Below are 21,059 nucleotides of genomic sequence, written 5' to 3'. Positions count from 1 at the left end.
AAAAGGTTGACTACCCCTGGATTAGGCATGCGTAAAACTACTCAGTGTTAAAAAACAGAATTGAAAGTTGAAGCGAACTGGAAGATGTAGCGAACAAAATGTAAATATAGTTACTGAGATTCATAATAGATATTATAATGTAGACAGTTTTAAAATGTTTAGGGTTTCCAATTAATATTCTAAAATGGTATCCACACCTTCCAATTAGGATTCTCTGATAGCCTCGAAGCAACGACTGCTCCTCCAGTCCCTCCACCGACAACAATGAAGTCATAAGGTCCTTTGGGGTCGAGAATAGGCTTGACCCTCCGGCAGGGGTCGGCTAGGTCGCAGCGCGAGTTCAGGAACGACTCCAGTATGGTCATGAAGACCAGGAAAGAGCTTCCGCCGCAGGATGCCGCCATGCTAGGGCCATAGTTGCCTATCGGACAACCGCACGCCTGAAACACATTTTTATTAGACGTTAGTGAACAGATTCAAACTGTAGATATTAGACAATAATATATTAATAAAGTGCACACAACAGATTAATAAGATAGAAATAATGCGGAAGCCAGTCGCAATAGATCGGCACCTTGACGACAGATTTGGTTTATGACTTAATCACGGACTTTGAATTTATCGCGCTTAATGTTTTATGATAATGTTTTACACTCAATTTATGAGATATACACATATTAATTTCAAAGAATTTGGTGTATGTACCTAGTTTAATAATTGCATGAATGGTTTAGGTCAGTGGTGAACAACCTATTTGAAAGAAGGCCCAATTTATCGAATTTCTAATTTTCACGGGTCGCAGTTGGTATGTTTTTGAAAAATAATATACAGCAAGTATATACATATACTTACTAGACGAGACATACCTACATTTTATTATTTTAAACGTGAATTGACAAAATTCCGGGAGAACTAACACGAAAATGCGTGTTTTGAAAACAATAATCAAATAGAATGTTCACGCAACGCTGACAAAGTGATTCATTTGTAAAATAATTAATTTGGTGATGAAGTACTTCTTGGGCCGCAACAAAAAAATCCATTTCAGAGATTTATGATCACAGGGGCTTATCTACAATAATACAGTTTTGAGATAAATGTAAATAAAGATTTTGCTATTGTGAAATTTTAATAAATATATCATACTTTCTTTTTCTTTTTCTCTCTTCTTTCGACCATGTCCGATCCTAATAGGATCATATGGGCCTCCACAGAGTAGAGGTTTGTATTGACAGATTTTGTTTTTTACGAGAAATGGATGTCAGCCACTTGCTCAACCTATTAGGTCCATACCCTGACACCCACAAATTGAAAAACAATATGTGTACTTGCCAGACCCAGGATTCAAGCCTGGGATCCACGGCGTTATAGTCCAACGCTTAAGCCGCGCGGCCACCGTGGGCATATCACACTTTACTCAACTATATATTGTCAACGAATATATATGCCATATAGCTTTGTGCCAACAATAAAAAATATGATTACGGCATTATCAAAACCAAGGCTAACTCAAAACGTGCATTTTGGTAGTTAGTGTGATCCTAAACCACCGATTTTGGACCGCATGCAGCTCACGTGCCCTGGTTTGTGCATCATTGGTTTAGGCTGTTAAAAATCAACGAATCGATTGCGTCAAGGAAAATCGCAGCTGTTTTAAGTATGTAATTAAAAATTGTATACCAACTTAAACATTGTTGTGCCTACTGATAAATGAATGAAAAGTAGTAATATTTTACATCTTACCTCTCCACCACTTGGATTCATATTTGTAGCGAATGAAATCGGCTAAGAAAAACTTTTCAACACCCTTGTAGAATCTCAGCAAATCTGAAAAAGAAAATGAAAAAGAAGAGGTAAGTATAATAGTCGAACAACATCTTCTTGGCTATGTGTTAAAACTGTGAACTAATATGCTCCTCTCATGTTTAACGGCACTTCCATTATAAATTAACAAGCTCCTCCCATTCAGTCGACAACAGCGCCTTCCGGTTTGTGCCTAAATCTTCTTGTTGGACAGTACAGATTGGCAACATTATTATGTATTAAAATAATGTCTTATTAGAATATAATTTTAAAATTTCCACACATTGTACACTGTACAGACCTACAAACTTATCTGGAGAATGAGATGGGGAAGCTACTGACGAAAACTACCCAATTACGACTCATAACTGGCAAAATCTAACATTTGAATGACGTTTTTCAATATGGCGTCCTACGGTAGTTCGTAGTTCCATTTTTGGCCATTCTCCAGATAAGTTTGTAGGTCTATAGCCATAAATTCGCACAGGTTAACACAGTTCCAATTTTAAAATTTTGAAATCGATGCCTGATAAACAAAAATGTCATTCGCATTACGCGTCAAAACATAGTTATTGCATGGTTATTGCATGGTTATTGCGTACCTATTCTGTATAATTGTAGCGGAAAGTCTCAGAAGACATTATGTCTATTTCATTAATAATTATTAATAATAAAATTGTGAAAATAATAATACTACAGATGCAAGATATTTTCTTTGGCGTGGGTTGGTGATGATGGTTGTGAAAAACGGTGATGGGATTAGATAAGAACTTTATAGGGGATGGGGACTTTAGACATTTTTTCTGTTATTTTAAATGAGGCATAATCCGATATTATAAATGCCAGCATTGATTTCCTAATAATTTACAAGAATTTAGATATTTTTTCGTAGGTATCACCTACCTACATCATTGGATAGGTTTCCACCTAATGTCGGTATTAATTCTATTAAAATGTTTGAGACTTTCACCGTTGTTTGTTATTATCGTAATAGATTTTTGGGATTTCAACGCGTGTTCTTCCTCCTTCTTTCCTTGACGTTTCGGACTCATTGCAGAGGTCATTCTTTAGTCCGAAACACCAAGGAAAGAAGGAGGAAGAACACGTGGTGAAAACCCAAAAATCTATTAGGTACGATAATGTATGTTTTGTAATTATTTTAACATTAGTTGACTAATTTATGTTGTCATCTCTCTGTTTACAATATCTGGAATAGATACACAGAAGAAGAATTGCTGAAAGCACTACTTATTAGTGGCGAGGGGTGGAGATAGGTTGTTAAGCTTCAACATAAATAGTGCACACTAAACTTTTTGTCAGACACTAGTTTGTTTTCATTGAACTAAGAATACAAATTACAGATGGTCAATTAAATCTGTAGTGGATTTCAAATGTTCGGTTGGCATCAATATTGTTAGTATTTAAAAATTAATTAAACCCTGCCTAAACCAAACGTTTAATTGAGAATCGGTACCTACATATTATTACTGATTGCGTTGGTTAGTTTCTTTTAAACCCGTTAAGTAAGCCCTGCCAAACCAAACCATAATCGATAAAAAATATTCTTCTATCTATAAAATTACTTAAATTATGTGTGGTATGGCATAATATTAGATATTTTATAAATAATAAACAAATATTTTTGAGTATATCTACTATGGCTTGGATTAGGCAGGGTTTAATTGAATTTTAAAACTAACAAACACTATTTACACATTGTAGTCTTGTTCAATGAAATCAAATATGTTTGACTGGCAAAGTTTAGTGTGCACTATTGTTGTCGGATCTTGACAGCCTACCTCTACTCTTCGCCACTGTTACTTATTCAATTGGCTGTAAACTCGAATGTTCATACTATAAAGAGACACTTCAACCCGTTATATTTATCCGATATCACTCAAATCACAATTATTATTATTTTCAATGTCATAGTTTTTGAGTAAGCTTGTGAATCCGTCCGCGTATTTAATCGTTCGGGTAAGAGTCAAAGATGTGCTTACCACTTACTCGGTGCTTATCCACTGAGAGATGAAACCAAATTGGTATGTTTAAAGGCATCGCAAATCATTAAGTAGTGTTAGGTAACCAGTAATTTTAAATAAGGATAATTCATTAAGTACGTAGGTACCTACTTAATAATGCACAGTGTTCCGCAACATTTTTACACTTGCGGACCGATAAAAGTAGGAGATAATTATAATCATGGTCCCCACAAGGGGGGGGCTGACAGGGCTCTGGGGGGGGGAGAGCGCGTGGCGCGTCAACCTTATAAGTGAGATAAACACAAATCACAAATTTGCTCTAATCCTAATGGTAAAAAAATTGCCTGCGGCGCTACTTTACTTTAAGAATATTAGATAATATTTTTAAATATGTGATAGTGTGATGAAAATTTTGATTATTGTGGGTCGATATTCGAAAACTTCTTAACTCAAGTGGATTTATTGAAAAATACATAAAATCTCTAAAAATACACTGAATACCCTTGATTTTAACTAGAAAGCGTCACGTTGCTTTTAACCCTAGCGATAGGTAGGGGGGGGCGACAAAGATCCTGGCATCGGGTCCGTTTCAGGATGTGGGGGGCCATGGACATAATATTTCCGCGACCACTAACGCAGAAAAAACTATTATTTTTGTTTCTGTATACGCGACGATTGTTTCTACCTTGCTTTCTGACGAGTAATAGCGCCTGTACACGTGCATGGATTTACTGGCAGCAATAATGCGTATTTTAAACTATCGTGACAATAACTTTACTGTTTATACGTAAAAGTGCTGACTGTCTCTCCGATCTCATTCTTCAAGAGTAAGCGAGACGCGATGAGTTGTCATTGTATGGTACTATTTGACAAGAAGTGAAAATCGGTTAACCTCAAAATGAGTATGGTTATTTTTTTGCCGGCAGGTTCGCCACTATCGTTCTACTGCGCAGGCGCAGATCGAAAAGATCTCTACTGTCGCATGAAAATTCAGAAAATCTCTTTTGCTTAATGCATGCAAGTTTGCAACTGCCGGATAATACATGTTTACCAATACATTTTCATGTTATGGCCGCGATAATACTTGCTGTCAACAGTTAATCCATGCCAGGGCTCGAAATGGACCGGAACGTACCGGAGCGCCGTTCCTGTTCGTGAAATCGGTAAAATTATCGCTCCGTCTCGTGGAATAAATAATTTGACCGTCTGAGCTGGATAGGCCATAAATAATAGAAAATCTAACACACTTATTTTTATGAAAAAAACACATAAACTTTGATAACGTTATTATGTAAAAATCTTCAGACAACTGTCGAGCGCTCCAGTTCGTAAATTTTTCCATTTCGAGCGCTGATCCATGCACGTGTAAACGAAGTACCTATTAGGTTTGGAAAGACGCGGACCGGCAGTTGAGAAAAACTGCCCTAACATACACATCCTTATTTTATTAATGCATTTTGATTTTATTGATATAATTATGTTAATCGGAGAGGTAAACTAAAAATTGATTACTTAACCGATAACCAGTCCACCATAAGTAATTCTGAAGTCATAATATTATTATGGAAATCTTATTCCCTGCAATAACTCATCATCTTACACGAAGAACTGAATTAATCACAATAATCAATTAGGCACGTTTCAGAAGGGACACCGGTGTCGCGCTCGATATAATATAGGAGCCCTTTGTGATCGAATAAAGGGGCCATTTTATTATGTTGAGCTAATGAGTCAACGCATAATTTACCGTTATAAATTAGAACATAAAACTGGCTGCGGTAATAAAAACTAGTGTATCGGCGGCTTGAGAATGTAGCGGCCGATGGAAAAGTGTACCGGACACGCGTTGACTCATTAGCTCTGGGGCGTTCATAAACATAATACAAAGGCCCCTTTATTCGAATACAACGGCCTACTTATTATATTCGAGCGCGACACCGGTGTCCCGTCTGAAACGCGCCTTAGTTAGTTATAATCTCATAATAATATTATGTCGATATCTATAATTTTTTAAAAAACCGTTATAATTAAGTTGGTAGGTACATAAAGTTTTCCTTATTGTCGGTCACGTTTTCATATTTTTTGCGAATGCATCTTGGAAAATTATTAATTACAGGTATATTTTACTGTTTTATAATCACACGTCGCAATCTATACAGTAATAAAAGTAATTATCATAATACTGTGTATGCAATTATTGAGGGTTCTGGAGATAAAAAAACGGCCGTTTCCATTCTGGAAAAATATTGGCAAACTAATTGAAATATTTAATCTCTGCCGAATGAAGGGTTGGATTTGCCCCCGGAGGTATCATAGCAGAGCGTTGGAGCGGCGCTCGGAGCAGGAGCACGGATTAATGGAGCAAGGGGGTATTCGTATATCGGCAATTTTGTTTAATATAATTAACTATGTAATGTTTGTGGACGTACTAAATAGGTTAAATTTATAATTTTATATATTATCATGGTTCTTTAATATTTACATATTATACACATGCTGTCTTTTCTACTTTCTTGTTATATTAATTGTTATTTGTTAGATATTTTTATAATTTTGTATTTATTATGTATTATGGCGCATTGACCAATGCTGTAATGCTGTAATACTCTTTTTCTAAATAAATAAATAAATAATGAAATAACGAATAATAAAACTTATTTTAAAACTACTTATTTTTTTATATTTTTTAACATTTTGTACAATTATATAATATAATACCCAAGCGAAGCAGACCCTGGAGCAGAGTTGGAGCAAGTATTAGATCCTTAGATCACGGAGCGGAGCTGGCGCAGAGCAACTCAAAAAAGGGTCCGCTCCAACCCTCTAAATATAAGTACACCAGTGGGTCTATTCTATACACAAGGCGGCTATCAGCGGCTATAGTGACAACTAACTATTACCGCTTTATCATATTATGTATGTATTGAGGTATTATATTGTTACAATAAGCTAGCCGCCTAACTGTCGAAACTGTCTATCTCGCTCTAAAAGTTAACACTGCCAAGACAGGGGCTGAACATAGCACTTTCTTTGACAGCCTCAATACATACATATGTTAAACTACCGTCGATAGCCTTGTATATAGAATAGCTTCACAGACTCCAAAGATATAAATTAACTTTAAATCCGATTAGGTGGGTACTAACTAAATAGATATAATTAATTATTATCATTGGTTTATATAATACATTTCATGCTTTTTTCAGAAAGCACATATATTATTATTCTAATCTGAATAAAATGATTTCACTATTTCAAACTCTAATGGTTAATAATAAGGCGGGACAAATATAGACCCCTCCAAACCAACCCGCTCCGCACTACACTCGGTCCTAATCGAGCGTATTACGAGGCCCTACTATTGATTGTGAATTATCAGCAGAGTTTTTCCATCTGTGAATGTCTAAGGAGTAGATATCAAAGACTAAGGTTGTCATGCACTCAAGTGTGCTTCGACTGATTTTACTGTGACTCATTCTAACAGAAAGTTCCCATAGGAGAGAGGAGCATGGTGAATTAACACAAAATAAATGACTTTAATTAATAAATATGTATTAGGTATTTTAAAAAAAATAAAGCTAAAACAAAAGTGAGAGACAAGACTATGTGAAGAGATCATCAAGACCGCAGTAAGACTTCGCATTTTTTAATAAAAAAAAAACAATAAGTTGGTCTTAGTGACAAGTCGGACGGCCCGATGAGCACAAAAGTGAGTTGAGCATCTCCGATGGTCCCAATGATTTGACCATCTCTTCTTTTTCACATATTAGGACATTCCCAGAGGATGCGGTTTGCACCCTGTAGTTATCCATCACATGGAAATGTTGGCGAATCTGTCGTGTCGAGTTAAATTTTATTGGTTTCAAGAGTCAAAAGGGTTATCTCCAATCGTCATTGCACATTATTAGGGAAACAAACAAATACGTGTGCCTGCCTTTGGTGGAAGCATCCCTCTTTTGTTGTTGACTATAAATGGTAGGTATAATTCTCCATCTTCATGGCTGAATCTATCGCATGCCAGAAACACTGGTACTAAAAGATGATCATGGTTGGAATTTGTTGGAAACCATCAGTAGTTGGAAAAGGGGTAGGTAACATTATCTGAAGAAAATTGTGCTGATTAGAGGAAAGTGGTGGACGGAACTAAATAACTATAGAGCAGTCATGTCATGTACGGCCACCAGCGCTTTACAGAATAATATTTCAAAAATGTATTTATAAAATTGGTTGAATCCAATACATGCCTTACAAATATCAAAGCCAGTTGACAGTGATGTAAATTTAGAAGCAGCCATGCGGCTCACATTGGAAAAACAGGTGTATTGAGGAATTTACATTTGCATTATTTTTAAATAAATAGATAATAATATGTACTATTTTAGTTCAAATAATGTTTTTTTATTAATAAATGGACTTGCCTATAAATAAATTGATCCATTTGGTTAGTAAATCAAATTTAGCTTTAATTTTTTCAATCACAACAAAAGTGAAATTTGGTGCGGCCACCAGACGTTTCCATAGAACTCTCAATGTCAATTGTGCGGCCACAGTTAAATTTCACGTGATAACCACTGCTATAGAGTCGTCGGAGGAGGAAGGACAAATATTTTTAATAATAATAATTGTATGTTTGTGCCTAAATTATGTACTGTAACTGTCAAAGAAGTAGGTATGCCCGTAATTTAAAAAATAGGTATATAGGTAGGTAAATAATCTACGACGATATTTTGTATTGCTTCACGGTTTTAAGATTTTCCGGAAAATAGTTTCCTTGTTGTTTAATAGCCGTATAAAAAATGTGTTTTTTTTTTTAATTTTTATTAAGCGAAAATAATTAACAATAATTAATGTAAGTATTCGTCAGATTAGACGAAAATAAAAACATAAGAATTATAATGACATATTTTTTTTTGTTTCTATTATTATACTATTATGTACTTACTTATTATAATTGATTTTAATTAAATTGAAATGTCTAATACTAAAGACGTCGAAGACATCATTAACTGCTTACATCAGAGATGTGCGGTCACTTTTAAGATCAAGGATGGTCTTCAAAATACGAGGTTTTATTAAATTTGTCAAAACCGATTTATAGTAGTAGAATTCCTCTTTTTCTTTTGACAATGTCCGACCCTAATAGGCTCATATGGGCCTCCACAGAGTGGAGATTTGTATTGACAGATTTTGTTTTTTTTTTTTACGATAAATGGATGTTAGCCAATTTGCTCAAACTATTGGATCCATACTATGACTCCAAATATAAATTGAAAAACAGTAATATGTGTATTTGCCCGACTCAGAATTCGAACCTGTGACTCACGACATTACAAGCCGACGTAGAATTAGTAGGCAATAGAATTACTCATTAAAAACTAATATAATATACACAAACATATACGAGAACTTTGTCGAAAGTATATATTTTGCAAAATTAATTTATTTTCGTTAAAACTATTATTTTATCATAAATAATATATTTGTGGGTCTTCACCGCGTGTTCTTCCTCATTCTTTCCTCGACGTTTCGAGCTCGTTGCAGAGGTCATTCTTAGTAAACAACGAGGAAAGAAGAAGGAAGAACACGCGGTGAACACCCACAAATATATTACAATAATAAACAGCCGCGAAAGTCTGAAATATTATATATGGACATATTATACCTGTTATAAATAATACACGTAGGATTGTTTAAATTAATAATATTAAATTAACACAATAAACTGAATAATTTTACACAACATAAACACGTGACCAACGCAGTGATGCACTAGTTCACAACCCATGCACTACTGAATGTAGAACTGAAAAAATATTAACAGTAAACCAAAAATCAAACGTAGAGTAATCATCGCTAATTGGTGGTAACCCATGTGGTGGTAATAACGTGTCTGTTTATGAAGTCGTGGGTTTTATGTTCAAATCCCGGGTCTGCGAAACAAATCATTTAAGTTAGATACAGAGCATAGATCTAATAATTGGTGGCTGACATCCATTAATCGTAAAACATTTTCTTAAGAAACCTCTTCATGAGATTGCCGAGATCCACGTCGGAATACGGTCATTGAAGTTAATGGCCCCGCCAAACCACATCCGCCCCGCACCACACCTGGTCTTAATTCGGCGTATCACGGGACCCTACATTTGGATCTGAAGCATCATTTTTTTTATGATTGAGAATGTTTCAGGAGCCGTTACCCAAGACTAAGGTCGCCATGCACTCAAATGTGCTATGACTGAATTTACATGACTTTAAGTAAAGTTTAGGTACCCATGGAAGAGCGGAGTACGTAGAAGCAATATTTAAGATTGTACTAAGTAAAAAATTAAAGCTAATACAAAACTGTCGAACATTCTAAGTGAAGAGACCTTCACGTGGGAAATATGACGCTAATTTTTTTCTAAATGCAATAAAATTGGCCTTTCTGGCGACCAGGTCAGACGGTCCGATGGGCCCAACAGCTGGTTGAACCGACCTGCGCAGCTCGTCGCTTTCCGTACATATTTTAGGACATTTCCAGAGGATGGGGTTTGCATCCTGTAGGATTACGGTGAGTTAAAACAGATTCAATTAAAACGATTAAGTATTTAAAGAGAGAAAAAAAAATAAAGCTGTTTATCAGAAACTTAAGGGTATAGAATACGCGCATGGTACCTATTCAGAAAGATATTTGCACCGATCTGTGAAAATGGAGTATGGCGGTGTCGGTTTTCATGAACTGTGCAGTGTCTGCGATCAGCTGGGCATCGTGATATTAATAAAGATCTAAAGACTAATAGACACAGGCAGGAACCGCGCCAATTTTGGCAAAATTCATGAATTCACTAATGAAAACCTAACCTAACATAACAATTAATAATCCAGTATATCAGCTATTTTCAAAATTTGTTTGCCGCTGGCTTCTTGTAAACCGACAAGAACCGTGTTTTATTTAGACATGCATTTTATCTCAGTACTATACGACCCAAAGAGGTTGGACGCTCTGTAATATGTGATCATATATTTCCTATACATATAACATTTCACGGTGAATTGTGATCAGGCTACTAAATTTCCGTACACGAGGACAGCGGTATATTGTCGACTTTGTAGAAAACCTTTGTAAATAAAAACAATGTAAAAGCCAGTTAAATTGGCTTCTTTTAATGGCAGTTGCATTGTATCTGAAATTATAAATATTTCACTTACGTCATAGACAATATAATTGGAAAAACCAGTTCCAACACACTGCATGGTTTTAACAAATAACTTCTATATTTTGTATACTTAAATAATGTTTAATAATTACTAATGAATATTGCGCATTGATGTACACACTGAAATGTAGATAGGTACTTAGTTATTTTAATATCGATTAGATGATTTTGTTCAATTAATGGAAATACAGCATGTTGGGGAAATCCGTTGAAATATTTAGTAGATATACAGGTAGGTAGGTACGTATGTACTTAGGTATCCAGTACCAGTTCTAGCACGTGCGAGGCCCGACTGGAAAATGTGCGCAAGGCCCCTAGGCATGGCCTATGAATATTATTGGGGGGAGTTGTTTATCCATGTGAATAGTTAACTTAAAACAACGTTTTAAAAATCTTCATTACAATAATTTATTCTACCATATCCGATCCTAATAAGATTCATATGGGCCGCCAGAGTGGAGGTTTGTATTAACAGATTTTTTTACGAGAAATGGATGTCAGCCATTTGCTCAACCTATTAGGTCCATACCCTGACTCTAACACAAATTTAAAAACAATATGTTTAATTAACATTAATTTTAGATATATGTACTTATATATTTTTATCTGGGCCTCCACAGAGTCGATGTTTTTAGGGGAAATGGATTTTAGCCACTTGTTCAACATATTAGGTCCATACTCTGACTCAAACACAATTTGAAAAAACAATACTTATGTGTATTTGCCAGTCAATTGACAAATAAGGAATGCATCTCTAAGTTCATAAATTTTCACAGCACAAGTACTGACATATTTGAACCCAAAAGATGTTTGTTTATGGACTCTATCCATGTATTGGATCAATACAAGCAAGCAAAAAATAAAACATCTTGTAGGTCGTGCATACTACTGAAAAATAAATGGTATTCTACTGGTATATTTATTTCAACTTTGATAGTATGGCGGTGGGTTAATATTAATTGACTGATATAATTAAAAAAGACAGCAAAATACTGACCGCTCTACCAGTCTAACAATATCGCTTTGTAGTACATCTGCCATGATGGCAATGTAGGACTCGAAATGGACCGGAGCGCACTGGAGGGTCGTTCCGGTTCATGAAATCCCCAAAATTATCGTTCCGTCTCGTGGAAAAAATAATTTGACCACTTGAGCTGGATAGGCCATATGACAAAATGTCTAACACATTTCTTTTTATAAAATATAGATAAAATTAGAAAACTGTTAATATTTTCGGAAAATTATTGAGCGCTCCGGTTCGTAAAATTGTCCGTTTCGAGCGCTGTAGCCAATGACAATATTTTGAATATGTTTTTAGAAATTATTATTATCAATATTTCCTCAATTTAGTTCCTAAATTACTTTATTAGAAACACAATTTCGTTTTCGATTTTGCCGAGAATTTTATAATAAAATTCTAAGGTAGGTAGAGTCAGGACATATTCTTCTCGACGAAATTAATTTGCAACGGTGTTAGCGTAATTTACCGACACCTAAATGAGTCGCCTGTACTGCCATAAGAATCCGACATCATTCTACATGGACCTCGCGTAAATGTTTTAGTCTTATTAAAATATTTGGCAGTAATAAAAAATCAACTTTCAATCAATTCTGTTTTTTATTTTTTATTGCGACGTTCAAAAGTCACTTAGGGAGGAAGACAGATTGGGCCCAATCGGTTCGATCGCCCCAAGTCCGGGCCTGTGTGCATATATTCAATTTTAATTTATTTAAATACATTGTGGACATTAATTACAGAGGTCACGTCTCGGCTAAGTTATATCTAAATTTATATATCTAATAGATTCCGGAATACAAATAGTACAATCGACTAGTCTTGATTTAAAATTAAGCAAAACATTATACATAATTTCCACAGCGGATTGCTCTCTACAAATACAATCTGTCGATAAATTTGAATTGTCACTCTTCAGAACAATAATATTATTTTTCTATCTAGCCATGAGCCAAGCGGATTTTCAGTTGATTGGTTTTCCCATTTTGACGTTTTTTTCTCTCTCTATGTACCTATCTACATTAGCACAATGTGTATAATTTCTGATTGCCAAATGAGGGCACTAGTTGCAAAGATGTCACAATATAACTATTAACATACACATGTTGAAGAAAAACCCTCTTATACACAGTGTTACCATATCAATAATACATCGTTAATAATGTATGAACTGGTGTGAACCTCTTTTAGCGCGATCCGGAACTGGATTTGATTATACAGTGTAATTTAATAGTTATTCTAAAGATTGGGCAATTTCTGACGCTAATTTGGCAACACAGTTTTTAATTTAGGATACTATTATAGCGCCTGTACACGTGTATGGATTTACTGGAAACAATAAATTAATAGTGCGTATTTTAAACTATTGTGACAATAACTGTTTATACGTAAACTGTCTCTCCAATCTCATTCTTCAAAAGTAAGCGAGACGCAATCATTTATGGTACTATTTGACAGGTCGTAAAAATCGGCCGCGGTGTAGTTGTTCTTTTTGCCGGCAGGTTCACCACTATCGTTCTACTGCGCAGGCACCAATGACATTGAAAAAAATCACAACTGTCGCATGAAAATTCAGAAGCTTCCGAACTTTTTTTGATTCATGCATGCAATATTGCAACTGCGGGATAATATAATATGTTTACACGTACATTTTCTTGTTATGGCCGCGATAATACTTACTGTCAGCAGTAAATCCATGCACGTGTAAAGGGGGTATAAGTAAAGTTGGATTTCGGGAATTTCGCGACGGGAATTCTCGAGATTTTTTCAAGATTTTCCATCCCGAATCTCGAGAATTGAAATTTTTAACATTTCTTTATTATCAAATATTAATTGAAAACACGATTTTTCTATATGAAAAAAGTGGATAGAAAACACAAAACGTTCAAAGACTGATCGGGGAGTTTAACACATTAATTAAGCCAACGTCGACTCAAAATGAGCGCAATTTTCAGGGATCAGGGTATTTTGTGTCTCAAAAGCGTACGCGATTATCAGACGCAGCGATTGGCAGCGTGTGTTTTTTGAAATGCTATTTTTATAAGTAATGTTTTGAATTATTTTAGTTTTCCTACTTATATATTTTGTTTGTCTACATAAATAAAAAAAAAATATTTTCCTGGAATTCGTCTGTTTTTACACAGATTTTAGGATTTTTACAGTTTTTTTTTATATTTCCCGATATCTCTAGAATTCTTTTCTGGAAATCCCGAATCTCGAGAAGTCAAAATCTCATAATTTCGGGAAATCCCGAATCTCGAGATTGAGATTTTCTCGGGAAATACCCAACTCTAGGTATATTATATTATACTAGCGAATACGGTCAGTTGGACGAAGGTAAACGGTGGTTTATCATTAATATTGAAATGATAAAACGGTAGCAGAGTTGGAAATGGAACTGAAACCGAATTCTGCAACCTTGATAACCCTTTATTATTTATTTATTTATTTAAAAAAAAAACCAAAATATTCTGGACACAACAAATGAGAATTCAGGACGTTAAAAATTGAAAAAAGCTGGTTCTAATCAAGTTAAATAAAAATACACACGTGTCTAATATATAGCAAATAATATTAACCCCACAAGAGAGAAAAAATATACTTAAACAATGTTATACAATAAAATTAAATTTCAAAAACAAAATTCACAGCACATTTCTAAAAATGTAGGTATATCTTTCTGGGGAGCGCATTGACTAGTCTTGCAGCCCTCTTTAACGGTGTCTGATACACTTGACACGAGGAAATGGTGGTGACCCAGAATAGGCCATGGCTACGACCACGTAGGTAATATTTGACATGTGCATAAAAATTCAAATTGTTTATGACGCCAGGATTGGAAACCATCCCTCGTGATAGCAGGCAAACACGTCTCAAGAACAGAAGTGACCTGCGAGAGTCAAAAGAGTGAAAAGCGAGCATGCCTTGTAGAAAGGCAGTCGTTTTCCATTGATTTTTTTTTTAAATTTTTCATATTTTTAATCTTCGTTCACTTGTGCAGATATTCCAACAATATATTACCTATTAGGTTATTAATATATTATAGGTATCAGTGGTGAAGGGTGGAGGTAGGCTGTTAAGATCCGCCATAAATAGTACACATTAAACTTTGTTAGCTTTACGTAAATTTGTTTTTATTGAACTAAGACTACAATTTACATATGTTGTTATACCATAATAGTTTTGGTGTACTTTGGGCGATACAACAAACTTGTGCACACTATTTCATTCACAATTAATTGTTTTCGTTGGATTAAGAATACATATTACACAAATTATTGGTTAATTTTTTTAAATTCATTAAACCCTGTCTAAATCAAACTATAATAGATAAAAAATATTATTCTATCTATAAAATATGCAAAGTTATGTATGATTTAATTGCATATTTTTAGATATTTTATAGATAGACGAGTATTTATTTATTTATTATGGCTTGGTTTTTGAAGAGTTTAATTGAATTTTAAAAATTGACCAACACCATCTGTAAATTGTAGTCTTATTTCAGTGCAAACAAACACTTATGGCTGACAAAGTTTAATGTGCACTATTTATGGCGGTTCTTAACAGCCTACCTCCACCCTTAGCCACTGATAGGTATATTTAGACATACCGTTTATTAGTAACACGATATAATACTTTTGAGTTTTTAAATTTAAATAAAATCTTGTCTATGGAGTCTATTGAGTTTCCTCTTGTACAAAACCTCATAGTTAGGGATTGTACAAGCTCTGATTAGTAGGCATAATATTATGAAACGTGTCTCTTAGGATAGAAAGTGCCCTTATTTTTATTAATTTCTTTTAGCTGTCAGCTGAAAGTGTACGAAATACACAGATTAAATTGCAATCCTATCATTAGAAGAAAGGCTGTAGATACACAATAATGTCTAATTAAGAATATTTATAAATTTCATACAATATCATAATCATGAAATTATGTTTGGCATATGATTTTTGGGTTAATATTTAAATGATTTTTCACAAATTACTGACACGCTGCCGATGTGTCATTATAAAATCATAGTTCATTATTTAAGTTCAAAATATAAAATATATTTACCAGTGTTACTATTAATAAAGAGTAAAGCTATAGTAACATAACTACACACTACATAAGTCATAAGACATAAACCATTGTAGATCATGAATATCGTAACATTTATATAGGTACATCGCAAAATGTTCATTTCAAATTATTTGTCTATGCGAAAATAATTAACGTGTTGAGAAAATAATAATTTTAAAAGTGCGGTAACCCCAGATATCTTATGAAACTTATCGTGGTTTTATTCATAAATTTATAATGGATAGGCTTAAAAGGGTATTAGTTTATGGTACAAACCCATTTTTAACTGATATGTTTACATGATTATTAATCGTATGTACTTACCTACTGTTTTTCTTGTAATGACGAATAGGCTAATAATTATTGAGATGTACTGTTTATCTATTCTATACACAAGACTGCTATCGGCCCCTATCGGCGGCTATCGGGGGTAGTTTTTCATATTTTTGTATTGCTCAATGTTGTAATGTCGTATGACCGATATTGGGAATGTTATACAATGCTATACCCATCTCCCCCACAGGGGAGGGGTTGGGATTGACAGGGCTCTAGCCTGGGGGGCCGGCGTGGCAGGTCGACCATTTAAGTGAGATAAACATATTAGTACCACAAATTCTCTGATAGTAAAAAAAAGTCACAATCAAAAATTGACAGATAGAATTTAATTTTATAATTACTTTTAGTGTGTTTTCCGACTAATAAAAATGTCAATTCATCGAATATGGCGAACAGTCACATATTACATGGTTATCACAAAAGGAGGTCGCGATCAGTGCTTCATAATATGATGCCGAATGCCGAAAATTCAAGTGGATTTATTTAAATATACAAAAAAATCACTAAACAATATACAGAATACCCATTATTTTACACTGAACACTGGAGTTACGCGGAATATAATTTGGGGAATACTACTGTAGAACATTATACTGGCCTTAAATTTAGCGATATGTTGGGGGGGGGGGCGTCGAACATCGTGGTTTGGGGCCCGTTTTAGGACGTGGAGGCCATGGTTAATTCGTTATACATATTATAGAGTGGGTCGGTACTAAAAATGGTTACATGTAAATTTTTGTACGTAAAACATCTCACCGTGGCACAAGTTCGCCGCGAGCTTTCTTATCGGAAAGAGATGACCGTATACTATACGGTCTCCAATTTTATTAGATTCGGTATGAACATTAATTCAATTTTCATAGCTGATTTTGGCAAAATTTATAAATTCAAGAATGAAAACCTAACTTAACCTAACAATTAATAATCTAGTAGGTATATCGGCTATTTTTAAAAATTTGTTTGCTGTCGGCTTCCTGTAAAGTGTAAACCGACAAGAACCGTGTTTTATTTAGACATGAATTTTATATCAGTAGGTAGGTATTATACTACCCAAAGAGGCTGAACGGTCTTTTCCGGATCCGTACACGACTAAAAATAACATACTAACATAATTAGTAGTGTTTGCATAACTTATTCTACGTGGAAATATAATTTTACAAAATATCTTTTATACTTACTAAGTTAACGGATTACTCTATTATTATTACATTTTATCAATTAGTATAACTTTGAAATTTGCCTTAAGCTTGTTTGGGGAGACCTTTGTCCAGTCAATGTACCGCATAATATGGCTTCATAATGATGATTATATTATTATGTTATTCATTACACAAAGCGTCGATTTGTAATTCGACTATAGTGGAAAATCAACGACAATTTTGTGTTTTTTTCTTGTATTTATTTCAAAATGAATCACGTGTAATCTTTGGTCATTAGTTCGTTACTAATGAATGGTAGGTAAGTTAGGTAATAAAATAATAAATAAAAGATTATTGTGCAGGTACCTCATTAATTATAGTAACTAATAATTAGAGTAAAACAAACAAAATATAGATTGAAAATAAATGGAATGAGGTATATGAAAACCATAGAGAATTACGAAAGAACACTCATATTAATTGTACAGATTTAGTGTGATGTGAAACCCGAAATAGCTATTACCTACCTAATTAATCGATCTGCAAAAATTAATTTAATATAAGTGTATTATTATAAGTACGCCAATGATGGCCGAGCGGCTTGTGCGTCAGCTTATAATGTCGTGGATCCCATGTTCAAATCCTGGGTCTGGCATATACACATATTGTTTTTCAATTTGTGTGTGAAGTCAGAGTGTGGACCTAATAGGTTGAGTGAGTGGCTATCATCAATTTCTCGTAAAAACAAAGTTTGTTAGTACAACATCCACTCTGTGGAGACCCATCATCTAATGATCGAAAATGGTGAAGTAGTGAGTAGCAGTAGCGAAGGGTGGAGGTAGGCTGTTAGATCCGCAATAAATAGTGCACATTAAACTTTTTTAGTCATACGTATTTGTTTTTATTGAACTAAGACTACAATTTACAGATGGTGTTGATTAGTTTTTAAATATCAAGTAAGCCCTGTCGAAACCAAACCATAATAGTTTTGGTATATTTTGTGTGATATGACAAAATTGTCCATACATTTTCATTCATATTTATTGGTTTTCATCTACTATTAGTTATATTTTTTTAAATTTATTAAGCCTTGCCTAAACGAAACTATAATAGGTAAAAAATATTATTCTATCTATAACATATAATTTTAGATACCTATTTTATAGATAGACGAGTATTTTTTGAATATTATCTATTGTGACTTGGTTTTCGCAGGGTTTAATTGAGTTATAAAAACTAACCAACAGCATCTGTAAATTGTAGTCTTATTTCAATGAAAACAAATACGTATGACTGACAAAGTTTAGTGTGCACTATTTATGGTGGATCTTAACAGTCTACCTCCACCCTTCGTCAATGTTATTATTTTCATGTCAAAAAAGAAAATCATTATTTTTTTAAATTCATTTTAAATCATAAAATAGGTAGCGAAATAATGCACGGAGATGGAGCCCTCATTTTTAACTCTCAACCCTCAACCAGAATAATATTATAAAAGGAATATATCAAATAAGTAATGTAATAAAATTATCTGTTCAAGAGGGAATATTTTTTAGTAAAATGAAACACGTACTTACCCGAAAATGTTTTTCTAGTGAATGATGATGGTAAAGCTAACTGCTAACAGCTCTGCTAAACCAATGTCAAGGCGTTGGTGTCACCGAGTCGCGTTGTGTCACCCGAGATCACTACCAACTTATAACTGAGTGGTTCTAATGACAGGTTGGTTTGTTACTCTGCTAAACGAGAAGGAAATGCATATCGGTCATTCTGAATACCTCTCCAGATATTGTCAACCTCACATGGACAATAATTAATTATTAATTTATTTTAATATTCAATTTAAATATTCAAAGTTGAGTCCTACATAGAGTTGGGTATTTCCCGAAATGATAAAATTTCGAATTCTTGAGATTCGGGATTTCCAGAAAAGAATTCTCGAGAATTCTCTAGATATCGGGGAATTTAAGAAAACCTGTAATATAAAATAATATAACTATAAAATCCTAAAATCAGTGTAGAAATAGACAAATTCTAAAAAAATCGTTTTTTTTTAAATTATGTAAAAAGCCAAACGAAATAGAAGTAGGAAACCATAAATAATTCAAAACATTACTTATTAAAATAGAATTAAAAAAAAACATACTGTCAATCGCTGCGTCTGACAATCGTGCACACTTTTGAATCACAAAATTTCCCGATGTCTTTTCATATAAAAAATCGTTTTTTCAATTAATATTTGATAATAAAGAAATCCCGAGAAAAGATTCTCGAGATCCGGGATTTCCCGAAATGTTAAAAATTTCAATTCTCGAGATTCGGGATGGAAAATCTCGAAACATTCTCGAGAATTCCCGTCGAGAAATTCCCGAAATCCAACTCTAGTCCTACAGCGTGCGCTCGAAATGGACCGGAATGTACTGGAGCTCAGCTACCGTGCGTGAAATCATCGAGACTACCGCTCCGACTAGTGGATAACAATGTCGTAAACACATATTTTTACAAACGATAATAAGATTTTGTGTTGTTTTGTTGCCAAGTTTTAGGCGATATTAATAAGTAAGTATTATATACATTTTGATTAATAAGAGTTTTGTACCATTCCATAGGATTTGGGTTTAGTATTCCAGGATTTGCCTTTCGACATCTTCAATGTCTCTGGATATTGTATGATATTACTAATTTAAGTAACTAAACTATCGTCAATAATACATTATTTTTAGATACAAAGCAATGAAGTCCAATGGCGGTATACAAACCATAGACTGCTATATATAATTATATGCTAGGTGTATAACAACACACTAGCATACTTTAATATTGTCGGAAAATAATAATTATCGAGCGCTCCGGTTCATAAACATTTCTATTTCAAGTGCTACAGCTAATGTGCCTTATATTTCTAAATAGGTAGTCAATTGTAGGTACCGTATCACAGTTCACCGTGAGCTGTCCTGGTGTGACGTGTTATTAGTGCAGCGGAGACAGTAAGTTTCAATTTTATTACCTAGATTCAATGAGAACATTGATTTGATATTGACTGTTATAAAAATAAATGTCTGATAATATTGATAATAACGCTGTCATCATTATCAGATATTTTAATAGGTACAACTTGATACTTACGAGTACTTACTGGCTAACCTAACCTAACCTAACCTGCTATTGAATGATCCAGAATTTTATATAAATATAAATACACAGCGCTCGAAATGGAAAAATTTACGAACCGGAGCGCTCGACAGTTTTCTGAAGATTTTTACATAGTAAAGTTATCAAAGTGTATGTGTTTTTTTCATAAAAATAAGTGTGTTAGATTTTCTATTATATGGTCTATCCAGCTCAGACGGTCAAATTATTTATTCCACGAGACGGAGCGATAATTTTACCGATTTCACGAACAGGAACGGCGCTCCGGTGCGTTCCGGTCCATTTCGAGCCCTGTAAATACAAGAATATGCTTGCATTTCTAAGTCGTTCCATTGAATTCCAGTAATTTTTTGGGTACCTATTTTGAAGT

General features: G+C 34.1%; 1 protein-coding gene across 2 annotated transcripts in view; it reads right to left on the bottom strand.

The window, feature by feature from the left end:
• LOC147069681 (glucose dehydrogenase [FAD, quinone]-like) overlaps window positions 1-19,272 on the bottom strand; it is a 32,391-nt gene extending 13,119 nt beyond the window's left edge. Inside the window, exons 1-3 of one of the 2 annotated variants that reach the window (XM_085950192.1) lie at window positions 19,117-19,272; window positions 1,744-1,827; window positions 198-440 (exon numbers count right to left, since the gene is read on the bottom strand). In XM_085950192.1, the coding sequence (XP_085806318.1) occupies window positions 198-440; window positions 1,744-1,764 (264 nt within the window). In that variant the 5' untranslated portion in view covers window positions 1,765-1,827; window positions 19,117-19,272. Of the gene's footprint in view, window positions 1-197; window positions 441-1,743; window positions 1,828-3,803; window positions 3,846-19,116 lie in introns of those variants that run through there. The other variant, XM_085950193.1, reaches the window with a different exon arrangement.
• Between the last annotated feature and the right edge of the window lie 1,787 nt (window positions 19,273-21,059).

The sequence above is a fragment of the Rhyacophila brunnea genome, unplaced genomic scaffold, assembly GCF_057557595.1.
Source record: "Rhyacophila brunnea isolate RB1 unplaced genomic scaffold, BYU_Rbru_1.0 scaffold_23, whole genome shotgun sequence".
NCBI lineage: Eukaryota > Metazoa > Arthropoda > Insecta > Trichoptera > Rhyacophilidae > Rhyacophila > Rhyacophila brunnea.
Note: the sequence above shows the minus strand (reverse complement) of the source record. Positions and strands in the feature narration are given on the sequence as shown.